Source organism: Diachasmimorpha longicaudata, chromosome 2 (genome assembly GCF_034640455.1).
Source record: "Diachasmimorpha longicaudata isolate KC_UGA_2023 chromosome 2, iyDiaLong2, whole genome shotgun sequence".
In the NCBI taxonomy this organism is placed as follows: Eukaryota; Metazoa; Arthropoda; class Insecta; order Hymenoptera; family Braconidae; genus Diachasmimorpha; species Diachasmimorpha longicaudata.
Genome location: NC_087226.1, coordinates 7,930,532 through 7,952,097, shown reverse-complemented (window position 1 = coordinate 7,952,097; position 21,566 = coordinate 7,930,532). Strand labels below are relative to the sequence as shown.

The 21,566-nt window shown below is 37.6% G+C and overlaps 2 protein-coding genes across 9 annotated transcripts in view; one reads left to right on the top strand and one right to left on the bottom strand.

Annotated features, from left to right (window-relative positions):
- Positions 1-21,522, bottom strand: part of LOC135170554 (uncharacterized) — a 56,924-nt gene extending 35,402 nt beyond the window's left edge. Inside the window, exons 1-2 of one of the 2 annotated variants that reach the window (XM_064136531.1) lie at positions 20,189-20,327; positions 8,703-8,809 (exon numbers count right to left, since the gene is read on the bottom strand). The gene's annotated coding sequence lies outside the window, so the exon portion shown is untranslated. Of the gene's footprint in view, positions 1-8,702; positions 8,810-20,188 lie in introns of both variants that reach the window. The other variant, XM_064136539.1, reaches the window with a different exon arrangement.
- Positions 4,536-19,768, top strand: Cadps (Calcium-dependent secretion activator). Of its 7 annotated transcripts, none has more exons than XM_064136118.1 (15): positions 4,536-4,670; positions 4,744-4,817; positions 11,158-11,736; positions 12,030-12,197; positions 12,569-13,060; positions 13,157-13,554; positions 13,625-14,449; positions 14,537-14,776; positions 14,836-15,139; positions 15,557-15,713; positions 15,836-16,287; positions 16,524-16,682; positions 16,771-16,887; positions 16,954-17,192; positions 17,270-19,768. In XM_064136118.1, the coding sequence occupies exons 3-15, from the start codon at positions 11,278-11,280 to the stop codon at positions 17,469-17,471; spliced, it is 4,212 nt and encodes a 1,403-aa protein (XP_063992188.1). In that variant the 5' UTR covers positions 4,536-4,670; positions 4,744-4,817; positions 11,158-11,277; the 3' UTR covers positions 17,472-19,768. The 7 variants fall into 7 exon arrangements, with proteins under 7 accessions (XP_063992188.1, XP_063992206.1, XP_063992178.1 ...); XM_064136136.1 differs by having other exon boundaries at positions 11,145-11,736; XM_064136127.1 differs by having other exon boundaries at positions 4,617-4,670; positions 4,720-4,817.
- Positions 21,523-21,566: the final 44 nt, after the last annotated feature.

The following is a 21,566-nucleotide window of genomic DNA, read 5'->3' as shown; positions in this document are numbered from 1 at the left end:
TCAATCCGATTAATTTACTATAACAAAATCACAGATGACTGTAATTCTATATAAATTGAGATACCCTAAATTCCATTTGATGAAACATACCGTTAGCTAACCACTGAATTTATCTATCGAAGTAATCATTACCTAGATAAGAGTATGGTTATCATTTTATGAAAATATAAAATTTGTTTAGTGGATATGATATTTTCGTTTCAGCAGTTCCATTTTATCGACATAAATTCCAAATATATCTGCAGTTAAAATAATTAATATTCATCGTAAGATTTTACTAATAGGAAAATTGTTCAACTACGTTGCGCATGATTCAAGCAGAAAAAAATCTCATTAAAATTTTTTTATTCAATCGAAAACTCCTACTTCAGTTATGGTTTTCTTTGCTCGTCTGTTCCGCCTGAGTTTAAGTTTATCCCATCTTTTTTCGTCATTAGAACGATTGAGACATTAAATTAAGTAAGCGGATGGTCTATTTATCCAGTGATCAGTCAGAATTTCTCAATTAAAATCAACATTTTCCTAATTCCAAGAACAATCGAATCCAGAAAATGAAGAAAACCCACCCATGTCAACAATAGGGAAGACGATCGATAAATAAAACGTTCGATTTCATGACAATATTTTATCTACGTAATGGGGCGTTTTACCCTTATCAGTCGCACCCCATGCGGCCTAGTACTGCAGGAAAAACTACGGAAAATCATAGTAGTAAAGTAAGGCCGATAGTACAGGGGTCTGTGTCCATTCGTCACTCACTAAATGAACATCGTAGTTCCCGGTATTCACGACTGGTGGCAGTAGTTCCACACTCTGTTCACGGAGATACGACTAAGGGGACCCTATCCAACTACTAATTAGGCTAAAACTACTCTGAGAAAAATCTTTTTTTTTTTTTGAAGGCACATCGTCAGGCCATTCCCAAGTGAACCGAATGCAATTGTAGGCATGAAAATTATGGTGAACTAAAAGAATATTATTCAACAAACGAACGGATAACGATTCGTTATCGATGATCAATATTTTAAATTAATATAAATAATTTGCTCTGAAAAAATCTCAAGTCCGGAAATAAATGATGGGTAGGATGGGATATTCTCTGATGTCATCCTACCCAATCCAAATTCGATCCCATGGTTTTTCGTGACGTCACAAGAATGTAAAACGTTATGTAAATTCTCTTTTTTGTTATAAAAATAATTAGATTGGTTGAAACTTATCAGTAGAAGATTAGAAGATAATAATTAGATCGTTTGGCATAGCTGACGGATATTTGCAACTACACTTCGACTGCCTGAGAATACCTGGAGTGGGGAAATACCATTCAAAAAGATATTCTCTTCTGTCAAGAACAGTAATCTTCGATGAAAATTATTTTTTTTTTTCGCAGTCTATATAGTCCCAAGGCAATAAAATTACTTTTCCTATAGTCTCAAAGATCCGGAATTATCAAAACAATTGATGAAAAATTAAGCGGAAATGATGAATTGATATAATCATTTTTTGTAAATTGATACAATTTGAATAAATTATTGAACGTTTCGATGGTTAACATATTTTTGATGTTGGATGGTTTTTTAATCTCGATTCATCGTGAGTTGGAATCCATGAATAATGTATGGAGTTTATTTTCAATTTGTTTCGTGACGGGGAATGAAAAATCAGTCTTCCGTTAGTCATGGAAAAATATGAGGTGAAAGAACTCAAAAAGATGATGGTATTCATATCTTAAAAGGTTTTTAATTGAATCTATCGAGGAGAGTAAATCCAATGTCAGTCAGATCGTTGGCAGTCAAGGTGTTTAGAATGTTGTGGGGATGTCACAACAGGTTCATGAATTTTTAAAGTGTTGGCAAGAAATTTTTCAATGAACGAGCGAGGCCAGAGAGCGATCCTGTTGCCAATATTCAACTCCAGTCACTGCTACGTATTTTAATATCATTTGTAAATATTCATTATTTATAAAGTGGCTATGACATTATCACGAGTTGTATGAAATGATTGAATTACCTCTCGTCAAAAAAAACAAAAACAAAGAGAGAGTTCGATTAAAATCACATTGAATTTGTTTTCGAATTCATCAAGTTCAAGTTCAGACAGATGTCTTCTAAAGCCTCTCCATTATTAAACCCCGACAATGAAAAATTCATGAATTACCAATGTCACCCGTAATTACCACCGAAAACAAAGAGATCCCGGACAATTCTTTGAAAAAAATATCTAAAAACCATCAGAAGTCGAGAGAGAGAAAATTTTTCCAAGGAATTGGCACATTGAAAATCTGGTAATGAAGATTCCAATTAACCACATGAACAATAGACCCTTCAGTTTTTTTCCCTTCTCTCACACCGACAAAAACAAACCCTCAAGTACACGCCATATATCTGTCACTGAATGCGACGATGATTTCCGATAGACAAGCGCATTAATAGGAACACGCTACGCCACGACAATTCACCGGGGGAATCAAAACTCCATCGTCGATCCTTTCGTAATTTCAAAATCCAATAAACTCAACACGAGATTGAGCGTTTGCTGCATCGGTCTGTTGCCTATTATTCTAACGAGTATGCCAAACACAAATACAACGTTCATACCCTATATGTATACGTGAATAGTTGGATATACGCGTATAAATGGAAAATGTGCAATGCGCCACGCGTATACCTGCACACCTGCAACCAACAGGGGTGGGGATTGGCAAGTGCACGGAGTACGATGCAATTGAATAACGAAAAAAATTAATATTTCGATTTGGGTCGTTATGTGGCCTCACAATCACCTTGACTTCCTCCATCAACAAGCACAATTTTTCAATGAATTTTTCCCTATTTTTCATATTTTATCAATTATTTGAATAAATTAGGGCGTCAATCTGCACGAGCTCAAATTGTCTAGAAAAATACCATCATTTGTAGATAAAAAATCCCAAGAAATAAACTTGCTTTTCCTCAATTTTCATGTATCGGTGAAACCCAGAATTCAACAAGAAATAGTTAATTCTACTATTTCTATAAAGACCCCCAAAATTACCTTGACTCAAGCGATAAAAAGTAATTATCAAATTCCCCCTTGTCCTTTATTTTCAATAGTTTATCCTGTTATTTGAAACAATGTATCAAAATAAATGAGCCTGTTTATCTTGATAAACTCAATCTACGTTACTAATACTCCGATTTTCGGATAGTGGATCGCATCCCTTCCCTCCATTTTTTTTCCTTCAACCACCGTGTTACACAGCCTATACAAAAAATGTACTCCCCAATTTGGAGTTAGAAGTGATGGCAGAATCTCATTGACTGACGTAGATAAGAAAAAAAAATAATCAAAATAATTTGTCGTCATTTTTAATAATGTCATCCCTTATTAGAAAAATGCAATAAAATAAATGGACTCATCAAGCTTGATAAACTCAGTCTAATTTATTCATCCCCGATTTCCCTAGTGATCCACCTCAATTAACTCTTCAGCTGCGAACTTGCACAAATTTATGACCAAAAAAATCCGTCAAAAGCACAATTTGCATTAATAAACAAGCCGATGCAGTAAAATTCTGCAATATCGGTTACCCTTAAGCTATCATTTCCTTTATCAGGATATACAGAAGTAACTAAGAACGATTAATCCTTCCATTTGAGTCTTTCGATGGCATCAACATCACCCCCAAGAAAAAAGAAATCTAATAAATTACCTTTCATTGGCAATAATCTCAGCCATTATTCAATACAATAAAATAAATGAGCTCAATGAACTCAACCTAATTGACTTCCCCAGTGGTACACCTCAATTAACTCCTGAACCAGAAAGATGAAAATCTGCTGGAGACAAAAAAAAAACTAGAAAACGACAGAAAAAGAAACTTGAGCTCGAGAAAAAAAATTGAACATAAATCGCAACTCTCAATCTTACTTCTCAGATATCCCTCCTCTCAATTTTTCCTCCTCTTACCACCCCCCCCCCCTCCTCCCCCCCTCCGTCCTTCTGAAACATAGAAAAGTAGTGGCTCTGTACAAGCCCGTATTGGATAAAAATCGTGAAAAAAAGTTGGATATATCTGTCCGTGCGAAAACGGTCAGCTGGTATTACAGCAGTCGCGCAGGCGATCGATGGCCCAGTGGCACTATCACATAGACCTCGACTACATACACATCTACCCCCCCACTTGTATGGCTCTATCATCGGATTCGTTCCCCACCCAAATCGCAATTCCCCCACCCGATGAATTTCGAGCGTTGAATCAACCCCAGAGTCCTCATCCTCCACCCCTCGCTCCACCATCACCACCACCACCATCACGACTCACCCCTCTGCATTTAACCACACGCATAAAGAATCGAATATACGTGAACTGAAAACTCAAGCCCCACGGCTATTCAGTCCACCCTCTCCCTCACCAACACATTTGTTTTACATTCCATGTATTTTTGCTGGGTTTCGGTGTATTAAGGCTTCCCACCCCTCTCCCAACACCCCTTCAAAGGATAAAAATACCCTACTTTACCCTACCCGAACGAACCCGTCTATCTCTCTCCTTCGTCACAACTACCAACCCCTCTTTTCTGTCTTTTCCTCGAGAGGATCCTCGAGACCTAGCGCCACTACCACTCCCGCGCCGGTATCCAGTCCCTCATCAAAGTGCATAACGTGATCAACGGGATAACGTGCACAAGGTACCACGTTATCCCTAAGTACGTGATTTTACGTAAGTTAATTCGATAGTTACTGTTTATTGTTTTCATGAAGATATCGATGGCTGATTGAACAAATACGGGAATGCTGAGAACTCAATATCGACGTTGGACAGACTGATTGAAGAGGTTAGTGGTTACAGTCGACATTGGTCAGACATGCGTTTTAGAGGTTAAAATGATTTTTTTTTTCGTGAACTGTTGGGAAAAGGAAGGGGTCATTCACGGGGTGTTCTAAGGGATGAGTTGTTTTTGGATTTTTTGACACACCCAGTGGTGGAATATCTCGGTAATACACATGTGCCTTTCCAGCAATGGCGAGGCTTCATACTCATGCACTAGATCAATAACGTTACCCACTAAGAATTCCACGACGCTAACGCCGTTTTCCTATTATCGCGTGGTTTTTTTTTTGTTCGTTCTCTCCTTCTGGAGGTTTCTTTCATTTTCAGGTCATTCCATTCATGATTGTGATTATCAGGGGGAAAGAAATGGGGAGCACTCTGGAGACTTGAAAGGGGAGGAGGTATTGCTGGGGGGTGAGGAGGGGGAGAGAACTGGCAGGGTTCTAAGAGGGTTCTTTGATTTGTCTGATAATTCTATCCCTCTCGGTCGTTATGAGCGGAAGTGCCGACGGTGTCCGTTACACTGGCCACTCTATCCCGTGAAAGCTGATGGGTTTTTTTTTTCTCCTTCAGCTGGAGGCTTTTTTCTGATTCTGCTCATTTAATCTTTTAATGAATTAGGAGGTAGATGGAGAGGTGGAAATTGTGAGGATAAGAAGTAAATTGTTGGTTCAGGGGGAGGGAAAATTATTGGCAAGAAATCGAAGGAGTCGATGAAGGAAAATTGTTGGAAGTCAAGTTTTTTTAAAACACTAGCCAATGATATTTACCCTCAACCCTTCGGTTGGGATTCAATGGAAAGGGAAACAGAGAGATGTTTTTATTTGTCGGAGAGTCTTCCGATATCAGGGAGGGACGGTTAACGTCCTCAAAAGTCAGGGAATCCTGGCGAAAAAGTCAAGTTATGGGAAAGTTATAAAAATATTGAAATTCCACGGATAATTGACTAGGAATTTGTGGGCGAGTCACACTAAATTTTTTAATTGTCAATTGAAAATTTCGCTACAAAGATAATCGTAATTTTCAGCTCTATACATAGACCTTTTGTCTATTCAATCGAACGCAGGATACAGAGACGAAAAAAAATTTAGCTAGAGAGTACAAGCAGCAGTAAAAATTTTGCATTGATGATTGATGATTGTTGACAATTCCTGAGCATTTTTAGTCTATTGAAATTTCACAAATTCAATCCATCAGGAACTCAACATAATTCAGGGGAATATTTTGAATTTGAAGTAAATAAATTATTGAATAAATTTGTTGCATTGCAGTTGGTTTGAGAAAACTTTTCCTTCTCATAAATAAATAGTCCGCGTCTTCAACACGAGTACGAAATATTTTCAGGAAAACTTTTTTTCTCAGTGTAAGAGTTTGCACTTGAAAATTCTCAAGCCATGAGTTGGAATAAACGTATATTTTTGAAAAAAAAAACTTTTCATTCTCACGGCATAATAAGAAATTTTCCTTTTAAATCATATTTAGCACCACAATTTCCTTCTGGTGTCCTTCTGGACCATTTAACCGTGAGGTATGCTTGAGTGTTTTGTGCTATAACGCAGGTAGGTGACGTTATTGAATCTCCAGGGGATGATACCATGAGTCTAATGAGGGATTAGGCTAGGTCGGGATGCGTCTGGGTGATAAACTTAAGGGATTTTAGGAGATTAATGAAGAATCGATAGCGGAATTTTGGAGGGATCCAGAAGAGGGATATTTTTTTTTATTGAGATGTGTTGATCTGAGTTTTTATTTGACATAGCAATTGGGGTGGAGAGAGATCGGGGATTTCGATACTTGATAGAAGTTTTTAGGGAATTGGGCTTTTTCAAGTGCACGACGACTCTCTGGCGATGATAGGGATGAATTCAGATGACTGATCGATCATAACCCCCTGTGAGGAGGTTTATGATTTTATACTTGTGATTGGATTATTGTTGTAATACTCTCAGAGGAGGGGGTAGATTACTGAAAAGTCGATAGAGACTTTAACGTTTTCAGGTGAATTCAATTTTTAGGGTTTATTTATCGTTCTTTATCTGGAGTTGAATCTAGAGAGAGAAAGAGAATTGGAGGTGATTTCGAGGTGTAGTAAAAATTTTATATCATGCGCCGAGTACAATAGTACATTTTATGACTCTGCCTTGGAAAACAGATCGCCCTCCCCCACGTGCTTGCCATCCTTGTTCTAAACTCGTGAAGCAATGCACGTGGGGGAGTGAACATTATTTTTCGTGTAGAGGTACCTGAAAGAGCCCATTTTCTTGGGGCTGTGCGCCAAGAACATGTGTTTTTTCAGATATTATGACACGAAAGGGAAATGTTTCCAAGGTAAAACATTACTTTCAGCCCTTATAGTATACGTGACGATCAGATTTTAAATGAGCGCAAGGGAAAACGCATGATTCCTCTAGAATTTAAATGATGGAATTGAAAATGTAACTGATACCACAGTGAATCTGCATTAGTGTCGAACTTAATACCAAAGCTTCAATTACGAAAGTGTTGAATACTTTATTTTGACGAATAATGAGATTTCATCCTCCCAATCAAGTAATTTTCGCTCTACCGGCAGAGTAATTATCATTTGTATTATGATCAAATTTCTCTGAGTCAGGATAAGTCATCGCTTGATTCACGAAATCAAGGAATGTGGTTGGATAAAAAGTAAAATTCCTAAATTTCTTAACTGGTAATTCTCTATATAATCAAAATTGCAGATTAATGTTGACAAATCTGAAACATTTTCATCAAAATCTAGTCTTTTTCCTGTATAATTGTTAGAAACAAGTTCCTCTTTCGCACAATTCCGTTCCAATTATCACTGATTCAATACAGTGACTGGAATAGCTTTGATCATGTAATTTCATTTTCCCCAATCTATACCCGTGCCTTCAATAATCAATCACATAAATTGCAGAAAATGTCACGGCAGTGGTGATAAAAACATGAATTTTTAAATTTCGCGGATGTCGAATTTCTCTATCAAAAATACCAGCCAATGTAAAAACGATTTTTTTCGTCTTTCACAATCTCCAAACGAAAATTGCATTAATGCCATCAACGACGTGAAAGAAATGGACTTTCAACTGAAAAAAAAACCCGGCCCACTTTGCGTGAAAAATATTCTATATGTACCAAAAATTCCTATAGGTAAAACCTCAAATTTTCAAACACAGGAAAATACTTTTTAATCATCGTTATTTATCGAGCGCTATGTTTCCCCGGAGAGTTATCTGTTTCACTGACGCTATATTGACTCTATGGATTGCTAAAAGTTTATGATTTTTAAATCCACAATACTATTAATTCAACTTGACGTATATTGCTGGTAATGGTTAGTTATCGGTATTAAAATTTCTATTGTAGAAAAATTTCGTATTATCTTAAAAACATGCTATCAAATTTCAGGATTTCATTCAACAAGTTTTTCTATCCACACATAATCCTCAATGAAAACTTGGAAATGGAAAAATCTTCCACTGTATCAAATCCAGACAAATATAAAGTGATTTTGATTTCATGTCAACAGTAAAACGTGAAAGCACGATGAGAAATAAAATACGCGTTATTCGTCGTGATGCACTCCTGGCTATAAATAAACTGCATTTCCTCGATAAGAAAAACTTGAACGGTTTCAGTTAAAATCACTTATCGATCCCACGCGATTACATAAAATTGTCCGTAAAGTGGAAAACATTGAAAAATAAAATTCACCCACAATTATTTATTCAATAAACACGTGAATAATAGGCTGACTAAAGCAATCGTTATCCCCTTAATTATACATCTGTTGATTGCCCAGACAGACCGCAGAGGCCAGTAAAACTTTTCTGTTTGGATTTATCCCCATTCTAATGAATCATGCTCTATTAAACACAAAGAAACTCACGTTATCCAGTATCAGTATTCATTAGCATTTCTGGGTTAAGCATGAACTCGGTCTTGTACATGTCGACGAGTATACGCATGTCACTGTCCCGCGTGTGTTTCCTGGCACTGGGGAAGAAAATAATTGTTACACGAAGGTGCACATAATTTTTTTTTTTCATGCTATTTCAATAAATAGATGTCAAAAGTTCACAGCGATAGGCAAAGTTTACGCCACTGCGGAAATATAAATTATTTTTAAATGTAAAATTTCACAATAAATCATAAACAAGCTATAGCCTTCAAGGTACGTCTAATTATCGAATGTTAATTTCATTAAAATTCCATTGGACAGAGAATTATTCTAAAAATTTTTTCATGAAGGAATTGTGTCTAAATTTCCGATTTTTGTCTTTAGGAGCTCAGGAATAATTGAAGAATATTTCCGAAATTTATAAACAAAATGTTACAATGCTGAATCATTATTTTCAAATTGTAATAATGAATAGTTGTAAACCAATTAGCCATTAGCCAAAATTTGCTATTTCCATACGTTTTTCCACAAAATTTCCAATTTTCAATAACGAAACGTCTTCAAGTTTTAGTGTAACTGTAGTACGACAAAAATTTGCAACAAATTATGGAATATTTAAGCCAACAGCTTGTTAACAGTGGAAGAATTATGTGAATAGACTCATAACCCAGTTATACAGAACTGGGCTGTGTTTTTACGAAATTTTTTCCTTCATGTACGTTTGGCCGTAAAGTAACGAAATAAAAAATGAGAAAATGTGGGTGCCAGTAACATTACTAATCTCCGGTGTCGCAACCGCAATTAACATGCGTGTCACGAAATGTAATGAACTCTTTTAAACAGCACAGAGTAATACGGAGTACAGACCTCCATAATTTACGTCGCTGTAAAAACAACGATCGATAAATTATTATCAGGAAACAATCGCGTTTCGCATTTATTTATTTTTCACCCCTTGAGAGTCTATAAATCGCAGTTCAATGCCTCGAGGGCCAAAAAAAAAATCCAAATGATGAACGAGATGTTGTAAAATTGTGGCATGAGTTGGGAATTTATCCCACCCCCAATATAAACTTATAAAAAACTGAAAATGAAGAGATAACTTCCCACTGAGATAAACCTCATGAATTAATACTGAAGCGAGGTACGATAAATAAATGATAAGGAGTACCACATGGCTGTGAGGATCGATAAATTGCCAAATGGTGGAAATACAAGAGACAGGGGTGAATGAACTCTTTCAGTCTGGGGCACCATCGTAAGCAAAGTTCACCAATTTTTTTTTGTTTTCACCTTTTATTTACCATCACGTAAAATGGGTAATACTCCAGTTGGTATGCAATTTTTTTCATTGTTGTGTACTTCCACACTATGACTTTTCATCAGGCATTTAGGGGTTGATTTCCGATACTCGCTTGTTCAGAATAAAATCCCCTCGTTACTTCTTTTTTTTTTTTCACATTTTTTTCATTTTTGTTACATTCGCTTTAATATTCGAAACGTGTGAGATCCAATGGAGGATGAGAGAGAAAGAAGGGGAGATGGTGAGGCCGATGGATTTGCACGCTAATGAATATTGATTCTCCAAATTTAGATGAGGATCTTGTACCAGACGCCGCTGGTTGAATATATAACCCATAGTGTCAATATCGATTTGACTCGTTAAAGAAAACGTAAAATACAAATCCCGTCAGTTTTATCCCAAGAAGTCACGTTTTATGAATTCACTCAATACTACTCCGGTCCCCTCGATTTTCATTACTGCCTCCTCGGAATAACGATAAACGAGGGAAGGGTGAAATAAAACGAATGAAAATGCGGAAAAGAGATGAATAAAAAGGATGAAAAAAAAAAAGAAATCAACCAACTCGATACTCCAGACAGAAAATGAACCGAGAACTCATATATTTTCTTTTGCCCGTTTATTCCGGGCAATTCGACTCTTCAGAAGAAAAAAAAAATACTAAAAGGGGGTAACGACATAGGTAAGCCGAGTGAGGTCAAAAGGTACAGGCCTCCAAAATTGGATGGCGCCCGAGTCGTCATATTCACCCATCTCCCACTCTTCCATTTACACTCACAACCCCTTTCCCACTGCTGGGTAGCCAAAAATCCTGATAAACTCGCGGGATAAAAAAAAAATCACGAAACACCGATTGCAATACAGAGACAACAACAACAACAACCGGAGAATCCTAGCAAAAGGATATTTTTTTCACCGTAGGAATAATTTATGAGTCTCGTGTGACCCAAATATCCAAATCAATACAAAAGAAAATCAGCATAGAAAAACATTCCATTAGATGCAGTATCGTAGTTTTAAGAGAACAGTCGATCGAAGAATGAATGGCGTGTCTATGAAGTGTCCTTGTTATTTGTATAAATAGACGAGTTATATGTCGAGATAAAAAAAAATATATAACATTGTAGGATGTGATTACAGTTGAGGAAACCGGGTGACTTGGTGGGATAACGGAAACGGCGTTAGTCGCGTCAGTGCCGTTGGAAACGGCTGGAACGGGTGTGAATTCAGTGGGGACACGGTGGTGTTACAGTCAATACAATGATTGACCCAAGCTCCTCGGAGGAGGAGAGCGATGAGGATCAGAGCACTCATCGCGGGGGTGGAGGCGGGGGTCGTGCTCCAAGTGGTCACGTCTCTCGTCATCATCCCGGCGGTGGTGGCAGTGGTCCTGGTGCTAATGTAGGCAGCGGTCCTGGTGGTTTGACAGCATCGCCTGGTGGTCACAGTCAAACAAGCAGCATTGGCTCACCAAGTTTACATGGTGGAAGTTTGCATGGACCACATGGACGTAATATATCTGGCAGCCAAGGAGTTCATGGTTCTGTTGGTGATGCTGGGCCAGCTGGACTTGATGTGCCAAATTTAACAAGTGCTAGAAATTCATTGTCACCATCTATGGTTGCCACCCAGGATGCTGCCAATTATGCAAAGTCGGCGCAAAGGCCCATAAGCCCTTCGCCGTCGCTTGCAAGTGAAAAAACTGAAGCTGAGATACACGTGAGAAAAATTTAATTTTTTTGATAATAAAGTTTGCTGAGAAAAATTTATATTTTTAATTGAGAATAGCGACATCTTCAGTATTGAGTTATGGGTTCATTTAATTCACTTGTGTCAATGTTTGAAGGGTAGTTTTGGAACAGTAGAAGTTGGCTAACTTGATACTGAAGATGTATCGGTAATGCAATCTGCGTGAATTGACTCGTCGAGAAATTAATTTGTCGAAGAGTAAGCCAAGCAAAACTGATTATTTGTTCAAAGATTAAATATCATGTTTAACTTTGTGATTAAAGGATAAGCAAGAGAGAGAAGAGGAGGAGAGGAAAACTCGTATTCAGCTGTATGTCTTTATATCAAGATGTATTGCTTATCCATTCAACGCCAAACAACCCACAGACATGACCCGAAGACAAATGAAAATCACGAAACAACAACTAGAAACACTGTGTTCAAGATTCCAGGTGAGAAGTTGTTTATTACAGTGACGTGGTGCACTTTTTTTTTCTGTCCAATTTGCCAGTGTTATACTGAGGCACGAGGGTTTCCTAATGATACCTCTAACGATTAAGTGAAACCCCACCGTAAATTTTATTTTCACCAAGGAAGCCTCGATGATGTAATTTTTTTCAAGCTAAACGTATGTTTAGAAACGTGACCTCGACTATCGTAACCAAATCGATCTCATTCTGTGCAGCTGAATAGATGCATACCCAGTGATCTTTGAATCTGTTTGAAAGACGCCTGCGGCACAAGATGAGATGGAAATGGAAGTAGTCCATTTGACAGAGCGGCATTTTACATAATATTTTTTTCTTTCCTCCCTCGTGTGCAGGCATTTCTCAAGGGCGAGACTCAGATAATGGCTGACGAGGCATTTCACAATGCCATACAGAATTATTTTGACGTATTTTTGAAATCAGAGAGAGTCGTGAGGATGGTGCAGAGTGGTGCTTGTTCCCAGTACGACTTCCGCGAGGTGTTCAGGAACAACGTTGAAAAGCGTGTTCGCAGCCTCCCGGAAATCGATGGAGTGAGCAAAGAGACTGTACTTAAATCATGGCTGGCAAAGTTCGATTGTATATTCAAAGGAACTGGTGATGAAGACAGCAAGAGGCCATCAAAGATGCAACAACAATCCCTGAATTCCGAGTGTATATTGTCAAAAGAACAGCTCTACGATATGTTTCAACAAATTCTTGGCATTAAAAAATTTGAGCATCAGCTTCTGTTCAACGCCCTCCTGTTGGACTCAGCCGATGAGCAGGCTGCCGCCATCAGGAGGGAGCTGGACGGTCGCGTGACACGAGTAAACGAAATGGAAAAGGTGAATTATTCATCTCAAACATTCACAACAAACAAAAACAAATCAAAACCTGAAGAATCGGCATTTTAAATAATGAAAAATATATTTATGCCGTAGAATCGTAAGCTCATGCCGAAATTTCTCCACAAGGAGATGGAGTCGCTCTACATCGAGGAGCTCAAGTCGTCTATCAACCTATTGATGACCAATCTGGAGTCATTACCTGTCTCCAAGGGTTCGATAGACAGCAAATACGGGTTGCAGAAGCTGAAGCGCCGTAGTGACCGCTCCCGCTACCGCACCCAGAGCTCCCTCGCTAAATTGGAGGGCGACTCCGCTGATTCCGATCCACAGTTGACTAAGATGGATGTTGGTTTGACATTTCAACTCGAAGTTATTGTTATGGAGGTAAAGGGCCTCAAGAGTCTCCCCCCAAATCGAATTGTATATTGTACTATGGAGGTTGAAGGTGGTGAGAAACTCCAGACAGATCAGGCAGAAGCGTCTAAGCCCATGTGAGTTGTCTGAATAAGTTCAATGAAGATTTTCGAATTTTCCAACTATTTCTGACACATTTGAATTTAGGTGGGATACACAGGGTGATTTTTCAACTATGCATCCATTGCCAGTTGTAAAAGTACGTTTGTACATGGAGAATCAAGCAATGTTAGCATTGGAGGACAAAGAAATTGGTAAAGTTATCATCAGACCAACGCCGTTATCCTGCAAAGTGCCCGAGTGGCATCGCATGACCGTCCCAAAAAATAATCCTGATCAGGATTTACGTATTAAGATAGCATGTCGTATGGACAAACCCCTCAACATGAAGCATTGTGGCTATTTATATGCCCTTGGCAAATCAGTATGGAAAAAATGGAAGAAACGGTACTTCGTGCTGGTTCAGGTCTCGCAGTACACATTTGCGATGTGCTCATATAAAGAAAAAAAAAGTGAGCCGTCGGAAATGATGCAGCTGGATGGCTATGGAGTGGACTATCTCGAAGCCGTTTCTGCTACTATCGTGGTTGGTCATGATTTGGAAGGGGGAACATTTTTTTTTAATGCTCTACGAGACGGGGATACCATTGTATTCGCATGTGAGGATGAGAATGAGTGGCATTTATGGGTAATGGCGATGTACAGAGCAACGGGACAATCACATAAACCTACACCACCAGTCTCTGTTGCTGATAAAAATTCAACTATTAGTAAGATTCAAGGTGATGCTGATAGGGCTAAAAAACACGGCATGGAAGACTTCATAAGTGCTGATCCCTGCAAATTTGATCATGCCACGATATTCAACTTTCTACAGAACTTGACCCTGGATTACAGACTCAATGATCCATATTGCTCGTTGGGATGGTTCTCACCAGGTCAAGTATTTGTTCTTGATGAATACTGTGCTAGGTAAGATATAATTTTTCATCACGTCAGAAGTGAATCATCAAATTAGCCCTTTTTATCCTCAATATTATCAATATTTTTCACCCACAGATATGGCGTTCGTGGATGCTTTCGACATCTATGCTACCTCAGTGATCTACTTGATCGTGCTGAGCGTGGAGTTATGATCGATCCTACTTTAATTCATTATAGTTTTGCATTCTGTGCCTCCCACGTCCATGGCACCCGGCCAGATGGAGTTGGTTCAATCACCCACGAGGAGAGGGATAAATTTCAAGAGATCAAAGAACGCTTACGTCAACTCTTAGAGAAACAAATAACTAATTTCAGGTAGAATAAATTAATAAAAATTTCCTTACAAGTTTAATGGTATATCGTTGGGTAAACAGGTATAGTTTTCCATTCGGCCGTCCTGAGGGTGCATTGAAAGCAACATTATCCCTGTTAGAACGTGTCCTGATGAAAGACATTGTTACACCAGTGCCAATCGAGGATGTTCGTAGCATGATTAAGTCGTGTTTGGAGACCGCAGCACTTGTCAATTACGACAGGTTATCAGCGGCTGCCAAAATTGAGGATGACTATAATGGAGAGGTCTGTGTACCTCCTGGAAAAAAATTGGATGATCTCATACGTCTCGCTGAACTATGCGTCGATTTGTTGCAGCAAAATGAAGAACATTATTCGGAGGTATTAGTTAGGTTTTTAGAACTGAGTGTTCATTGTACCAGGGTTTTCGAGGTAGAGGACTGAGTAGCATGCAGAAGAAATTACGAACTTTGGTAAGGGTTCGTTGTCCTCCTCAGAAGACAATTAAAGCGTCATTTCGCTTTATAATCATCACATTTGTTATTGCATTTTATGTTGTCTAACACTTTGACAATAATCTCATCAAATTCACGGCTATTTGTCTCGAGATTCATGAGTGCATTAGATGAATTTAGGATTAGATAGATAGACTAACATAATGCCTGATAGTGTCTTCTGGGTCCTCGAGAGCTCTGTGCCCGTGAATGGCGTACCCACCATTCCGGCATATAGAAATTAGCCCACCGTATATGTGTGTCGTCCAATATTTTCACGTTTCGCTCCTACTACACCGCACCGCAGGCGTTCGCCTGGTTTAGCGACCTCCTGGTGGAGCATGCCGAGATCTTCTGGTCGTTATTTGCCGTTGACATGGACAAGGTACTATCAGAACAGCCACCAGACACTTGGGACAGTTTTCCACTGTTTCAAATATTGAACGATTATCTCAGGATGGACGGTAAATAATCAACTCAACGTATTACTGAAATAATTTTACTCCGACTTTAATAATAGCTTTTACGAATGTCTTCATGACTCATTCAATGGAATCCATTGAATTAATTGTTCATCCAATTTTAGATAATCTGAAGAATGGCAGATTCCACCAGCATCTCAGGGATTTATTTTCACCATTGGTGAATCGTTATGTCGAATTAATGGAGACATCAATAGCACAATCGATTCACAAGGGCTTTGAGAAGGAACGATGGGAGGTAAAGGGCAATGGATGTGCTACATCAGAGGATCTATTTTGGAAACTCGATGCCCTACAAGCCTTTATTGGTGGGTTACATTGGCCGGACCAGGATGTTCGAACACAATTGGAACAACGTCTGAAGCAGATGGCATCGGAAATGATTGAACAGTGCATAACAAAGACAGATGCAGCATTTCAAACTTGGCTTAAAAAAGGAGTTACATTTATATCAACTGATTATATTTTACCATCGGAAATGTGCGCTATGGTGAACGTTATCTTGGATGCCAAAAATCAGAGTTTTAAGCTTTGCACGGTTGAAGGAGTCGATGTGGTAAGTCATTTATTTATTCAGCAAATTAAAAAAATGGGATTTTTCGGAGGGGTAATGTAGATCTTTCATACCTTCTTGTAAGAATCATGTCAGTAGTGTTAATAGACTTTAATATCATTAGTTATTATCAAGCTTTATTAATCTGAGATAGCCATATTCAAGCTCTGCTACTGTATTGCAATTTTTTTTTTGTACATGGCACAATTCTCGGTTGTGTTTCTCTTGTATGTTTTTAGCATCAACTTCACTCGAAGATGGACAAAACCATCGATAAACTATTGGCGGACATGACACAGGGCATGGTCAACAAATTAATCGCAGTATTGGAAGCAACATTGTCCAAGTTATCGCGTTATGATGAGGGTTCCTTCATTGGTTCGATTCTCAGTTTCACGGTCAGACTTGACTACCAAATTGTGATAGAAAATAATAGAGAAAAAATTGTTGTAGATTTTTCTTTAATCTGGTGGATGCAATTTACAGAAGGTTTCAGGAAGCGGCAAGGAGATGGGCCAGGCATATGTCAACTTTGCGAGAAACTCCATGGACCAGATTCGTAGCAAGATTATCGATGAACTGTGGATACTCAATTTCTTTGAGGTAGATTTTTTGTGAATGAATTGTTGATAGAGAATTTTTATCCGATATCTCTGGCTTCATTTTCAGCAATGGTACACGGGAAAAAATCAATTGTTGTGCAACTGGTTATCAGACAGACTCGATCACAATCTTCACTTGCATCAGTGTACATGTTTAGCACACATTGTTAAGAAAGTGTATACAGACTTTGAGCTGCAGGGTGTTATCGAGGAGAAACTCAACTCGAAGACATATCAGACGGTATTGCAGAGAATGCAGACGGAGGAAGCAACTTGTGCCTTAACCATGAGCTCTCAGAATGACGAGTAAGTTTCACAACAAATATAATGGTAACTAACGTTAGTTCTATGCTGATTTATTATGATTTTTTCACACTAAAAAGAGGTCTTTCGGAGAATGGAAATGACGACGAAGTTGAGAGACCAAAAATGAAGATGACGGTCGTCGAGTCGGGTGGCGAGGATGCTAATTCTCTTACTAATCTCACCAATATTACATCAAACGTTACTGCAAAAGTTGGAAGTATGTTTGGAAAAGGAATCGGTGGACTTTCTACCAAGTTCGGTGGCGCCAGCTGGTTTTAAACTTTGTGTTTGAATATTCGATTACTTGAGCCAGTGGTAAGCAACTGAATGGGCGAGAAATTTACTAAAAACAAGGAGTGAGAGAAAAAAAATTGAAAAGACCGAATAATAACATGGAATTTGCCTAAGACGTACCTTGATGCACTCATTTTCATAATTAAAGGGAATTAACATCATTAAATAAACTCCCGCATCAGTTTGGATTTAGAACTCAGGGCATAGAGAAGTCGACGGGCAGGAAAAAAAATCAGTTTGAAAGTAAAATAGATGGAAAAAGAATTAAAAATAACTATGCAATTATTTTGATTGAAACTAATGAGGAAAGTTTTAGCTTCGTGGATGGGGTGAAAAAGTGAGACTTGTTGTGCAAATGAGAAGCGTAAAAAATAGAGATAAAAGACCAGGGAGAGGGAAAACATCGAAGCAAGTTTCAGTTGCGACTACTTCGGAAAAGTGTAATTACCTTTGAACAAATGAAACTAACGATCGAAGCACTGGAACACGTTTAGAAGCAAAATATGTATAGATATATATGCATAACCGTATCTATTACATTGTCCATGTAATAGGCCATGTAATTTGATGCATTGAGACGCTAAATGTCCGCCAAGTTGGACAAATTAATGAAAAAATAACAAGAAAACGCCATTAATGTTAGTGTGATTGTGGCGCGATGAATAAATTCCCTATCTAGCATGTGTAAACGCATTATTCAAGTGGTTTAGAAAAAGAAAAAGTATATATATTGATAAAAATAGAATCGAATGAGTATGCTGGATTGCAAGATAATGGTCCACTTTGTTTTTCAAGAAAAAAAAAAATGTTTCGACCTCATCAACACGTACGAAAAAAAACGTTACAACGTGGAATAGAGTAGGGGGCTTATAAAAAAAAACAAATTTGTTTGTAAATAAAAGAAAAAAAAAGATACAAAAAAATTAGCGGGAACGTCAACAAAAAATAACTATCGAGAGTGAGAGAATACTTTTTATATAATAATTATAAAGCGCGCGTATATCGAATTTGTGGCTGAGATATGTAAAACAGAGTGTGACAGAGTTTGCTTCGTCATAGCTTTTAATTTTAGGTGAAAAAAAAAAGAAGTAATGTATTAAACGAATACCAAAGAGATATCTGACGATTAAAAGACGTATAAGGGAACCATAAGATAGAAAATAAATACGGAACAAAGTAATGAGAAATGTGCACCACACAGTTTATATATGATTCGTAATATTAAAATGAAAAATGTATGGAATTCGAATTTTGAATTTTCTAGATGCCTGAGTATTTTCTAGAAACTATGATTTTTCTTGATAAATTTATCAATACAAGTTTAGTTGTATTATTCAATTCATTTATCAATTACTTTAGGTTCGCATACAGGGGAATCTCTATTGTAATGTTGTACGGTGAGGGGAAAGGAAAAGTGATGACAGAAAAAGTTAATAAATAAAGGCGTGTGTTGATGTCGTAGCTTTGGAGTAATAATCTCCACGTGAAACGAGTATGATTTCGGCCTCACTCAATTTAGATGCAGATGAAAAAACAAAAATAACGAGACATAATCGGAGATTCTTTAGACTCATACAGAACTCCTAGACTGAATCACGATTCAAAACTGGCCTTTCGCAACGCACCGATAGGTTGCTTTTCAATTTACTTGTTTTCGAAGTGAATATACAATTTATCTGTTGGCAAAGGAATTAGTGACGAAAAAAATCAGAATCAGATTTCATTAGAGAGGAAAAATAATAAACCAGTGAGACAAAAAATAAACTAAACAAAAGCCCTTCTGACCAGAGTATTTGTCACTCAAGTATTAAAATTGAAATGGTTCCAAAGAGGGCTTCTGCATATTCGCATTGGCCCTCTCTAAAACAAGATAATAATTCTAGATCATTACGATTATCATTTTTAATTAATCTTACTATCGGTAAAAAAAAAAATCTTTCTCTTATAATCTTTACATAATAGATTAGATCTAGGACGATTACGTAACGATCTCTTTCCGCTCTCCGACGATACTAGTTCCTGCACTTGAAACGAACAATTGAACAAGACAAAGTTCTAAAAAACGTAACTGAAACTTCTATTTATTCTTATTCTCATTGTTGCGTTAATTGTGAAATTATAACTTGACTTTGAAACGAAAAAAAATATGAAAAAACAAAAAAATATATTTAAAAGAAAAGCGTGGGGACTTCTTATCTCCCAGGCAGTGTTCTAGCACATTCAACTTCTATTCAACTGTTGTTCTCTCGTTAATAAAAATCTGCGCAAAATACGCAAAAAAACCATCTATGGAAAAAAAATTGAACATGTATGCAGCATTCCTGATATTTTACTTCCTCTCTTCGTGGCATGTTTTCATTTCCACTTAACGAACAAGAAAACCAATCTCATTATCTCTATCTCTGCTTGTTTTTCTTATTAAAATTCTCATAATATCAACTTCTCAATTCACAATATCATAACTATATTTTCACTCGCACGAATTTAGTGGAATGCTTCATGAAACCTAACATATCATTAATGCATAAGAAAATATCATAATCGGTCATTCCCGGTGACAAATAATTTTTGTCATGTCATAGCATAAATGTTGTATGGAAAAGAAACAAAGTTAAATACCAACAAAATGCGCCGTCTGTTTACCGTAAAATAAAGACTGGAACGATGTTATACTTTTAATGCGAATCATTGTTATTACATACCCAGTGTTGCTCTTGGTGATGCATGCCGCTGTGTCTCTAGAAGAAGTCGATCATCATGCGTGTGCAAAGCTCCATTTCACAAACACAAACACAAAATCCACGATTTACACTCACCAAACACATTTTTCACGTCACTTAATCACTACCACAATCACAATCAGAATCTTAATCACAATTTGAAAAATGATTTGAATATTCCTGATGAAGTCCTCAAATGTTTCATTGGTTTTTGCATAAATCTATTCACACAACACTGAAATTGTTTAATGTTCACGGTCACTATTATTCTCTAGAATCATTTAGTCGTTCATTTTATGCCACTTAATGTTCTCATATCATTGGAATATCAGGACTACACAATCGGATTGTCAATAACTCATTTCTTGCAAAAATTATCATTCATAATCATTTGTTAAAATCAATTGTATCAGTTTCTTTCCATGATAAATATGCCAGTTGATCCACTGATTACATTGTCAACATGATTTTGTATTTAACGTGTTGAATTCATATGAACAGATGATGTTGTGAGAGTCATGATGTCCTTACAGTGACAAAATATAAAGATTCGCTGTCGCCATCTAGTTCTTTCTAATAAGATCGTAAGATCGTTTATGGTATGTCGCTCGATGTTTGCATGATTTACTGCTCAGCAACATCAGCAATCTCACAATAACATTCTCCTCGACATCGAGCCCATGGGACTAATGCATATTTCATACACTTCTTGGGAATTGGGCAGTTGTCGATTACAGAATCACTAGATCCCCAGAATTGAAGAAAAAATCAAATCGATCATTCACGACACTCAATTTTATCGTTCTCACCATATCATCAACGCCACACAGCCACTCATTTCACTAAGGATAATTGTATATTTGGTGTATTCATTCCACACGAACGTTGATGTTGTCATGGAGGTGATGAATGTCCTTGCAGTCCCCCATGATGAATATACACTGGCTCGTTTCGTCGATTATTTCACTCGCAAGGTGTTTTTATCCAACCGCAGTATTCACGACAACAAAAATGGATTCCCAAAGACAAAGAGTACTCGACACTTACACAATAACATTTCCCTTCCAAAACCCGAAATTAATGAGTCAACGATTTACTGAGAATATCCTTCACTACTTGACGATCGAATAAATCATTAAAATCAATACATACTCTTGATTGAAGCAGTTCGAGACTCGATTATTCGTTGAAATCCTCACAAACTCTTCCGAAACAAAAACGAACCGGCAGAACGCGACCGGCTGTTACTGAGTCCCGCGCGATACTGACCATTCGTCAACAAACAACACACGAATTTATTTGCACACACAAACCCCGATACTCATCGATCCTTCCAAGAAATCTTTTTATCATCACAACA

What these genes read in the sequence shown, in the direction of transcription:
- Cadps (XM_064136118.1), top strand. Translation starts at nt 11,278, where the DNA reads ATGATTGACCCAAGCTCCTCGGAGGAGGAGAGCGATGAGGATCAGAGC. An exon ending in CGATTATCTCAGGATGGACG is followed by an intron (nt 15,714 to 15,835) that starts GTAAATAATCAA and finishes ATCCAATTTTAG; the next exon opens with ATAATCTGAAGAATGGCAGA. An exon ending in GGATACTCAATTTCTTTGAG is followed by an intron (nt 16,888 to 16,953) that starts GTAGATTTTTTG and finishes CTTCATTTTCAG; the next exon opens with CAATGGTACACGGGAAAAAA.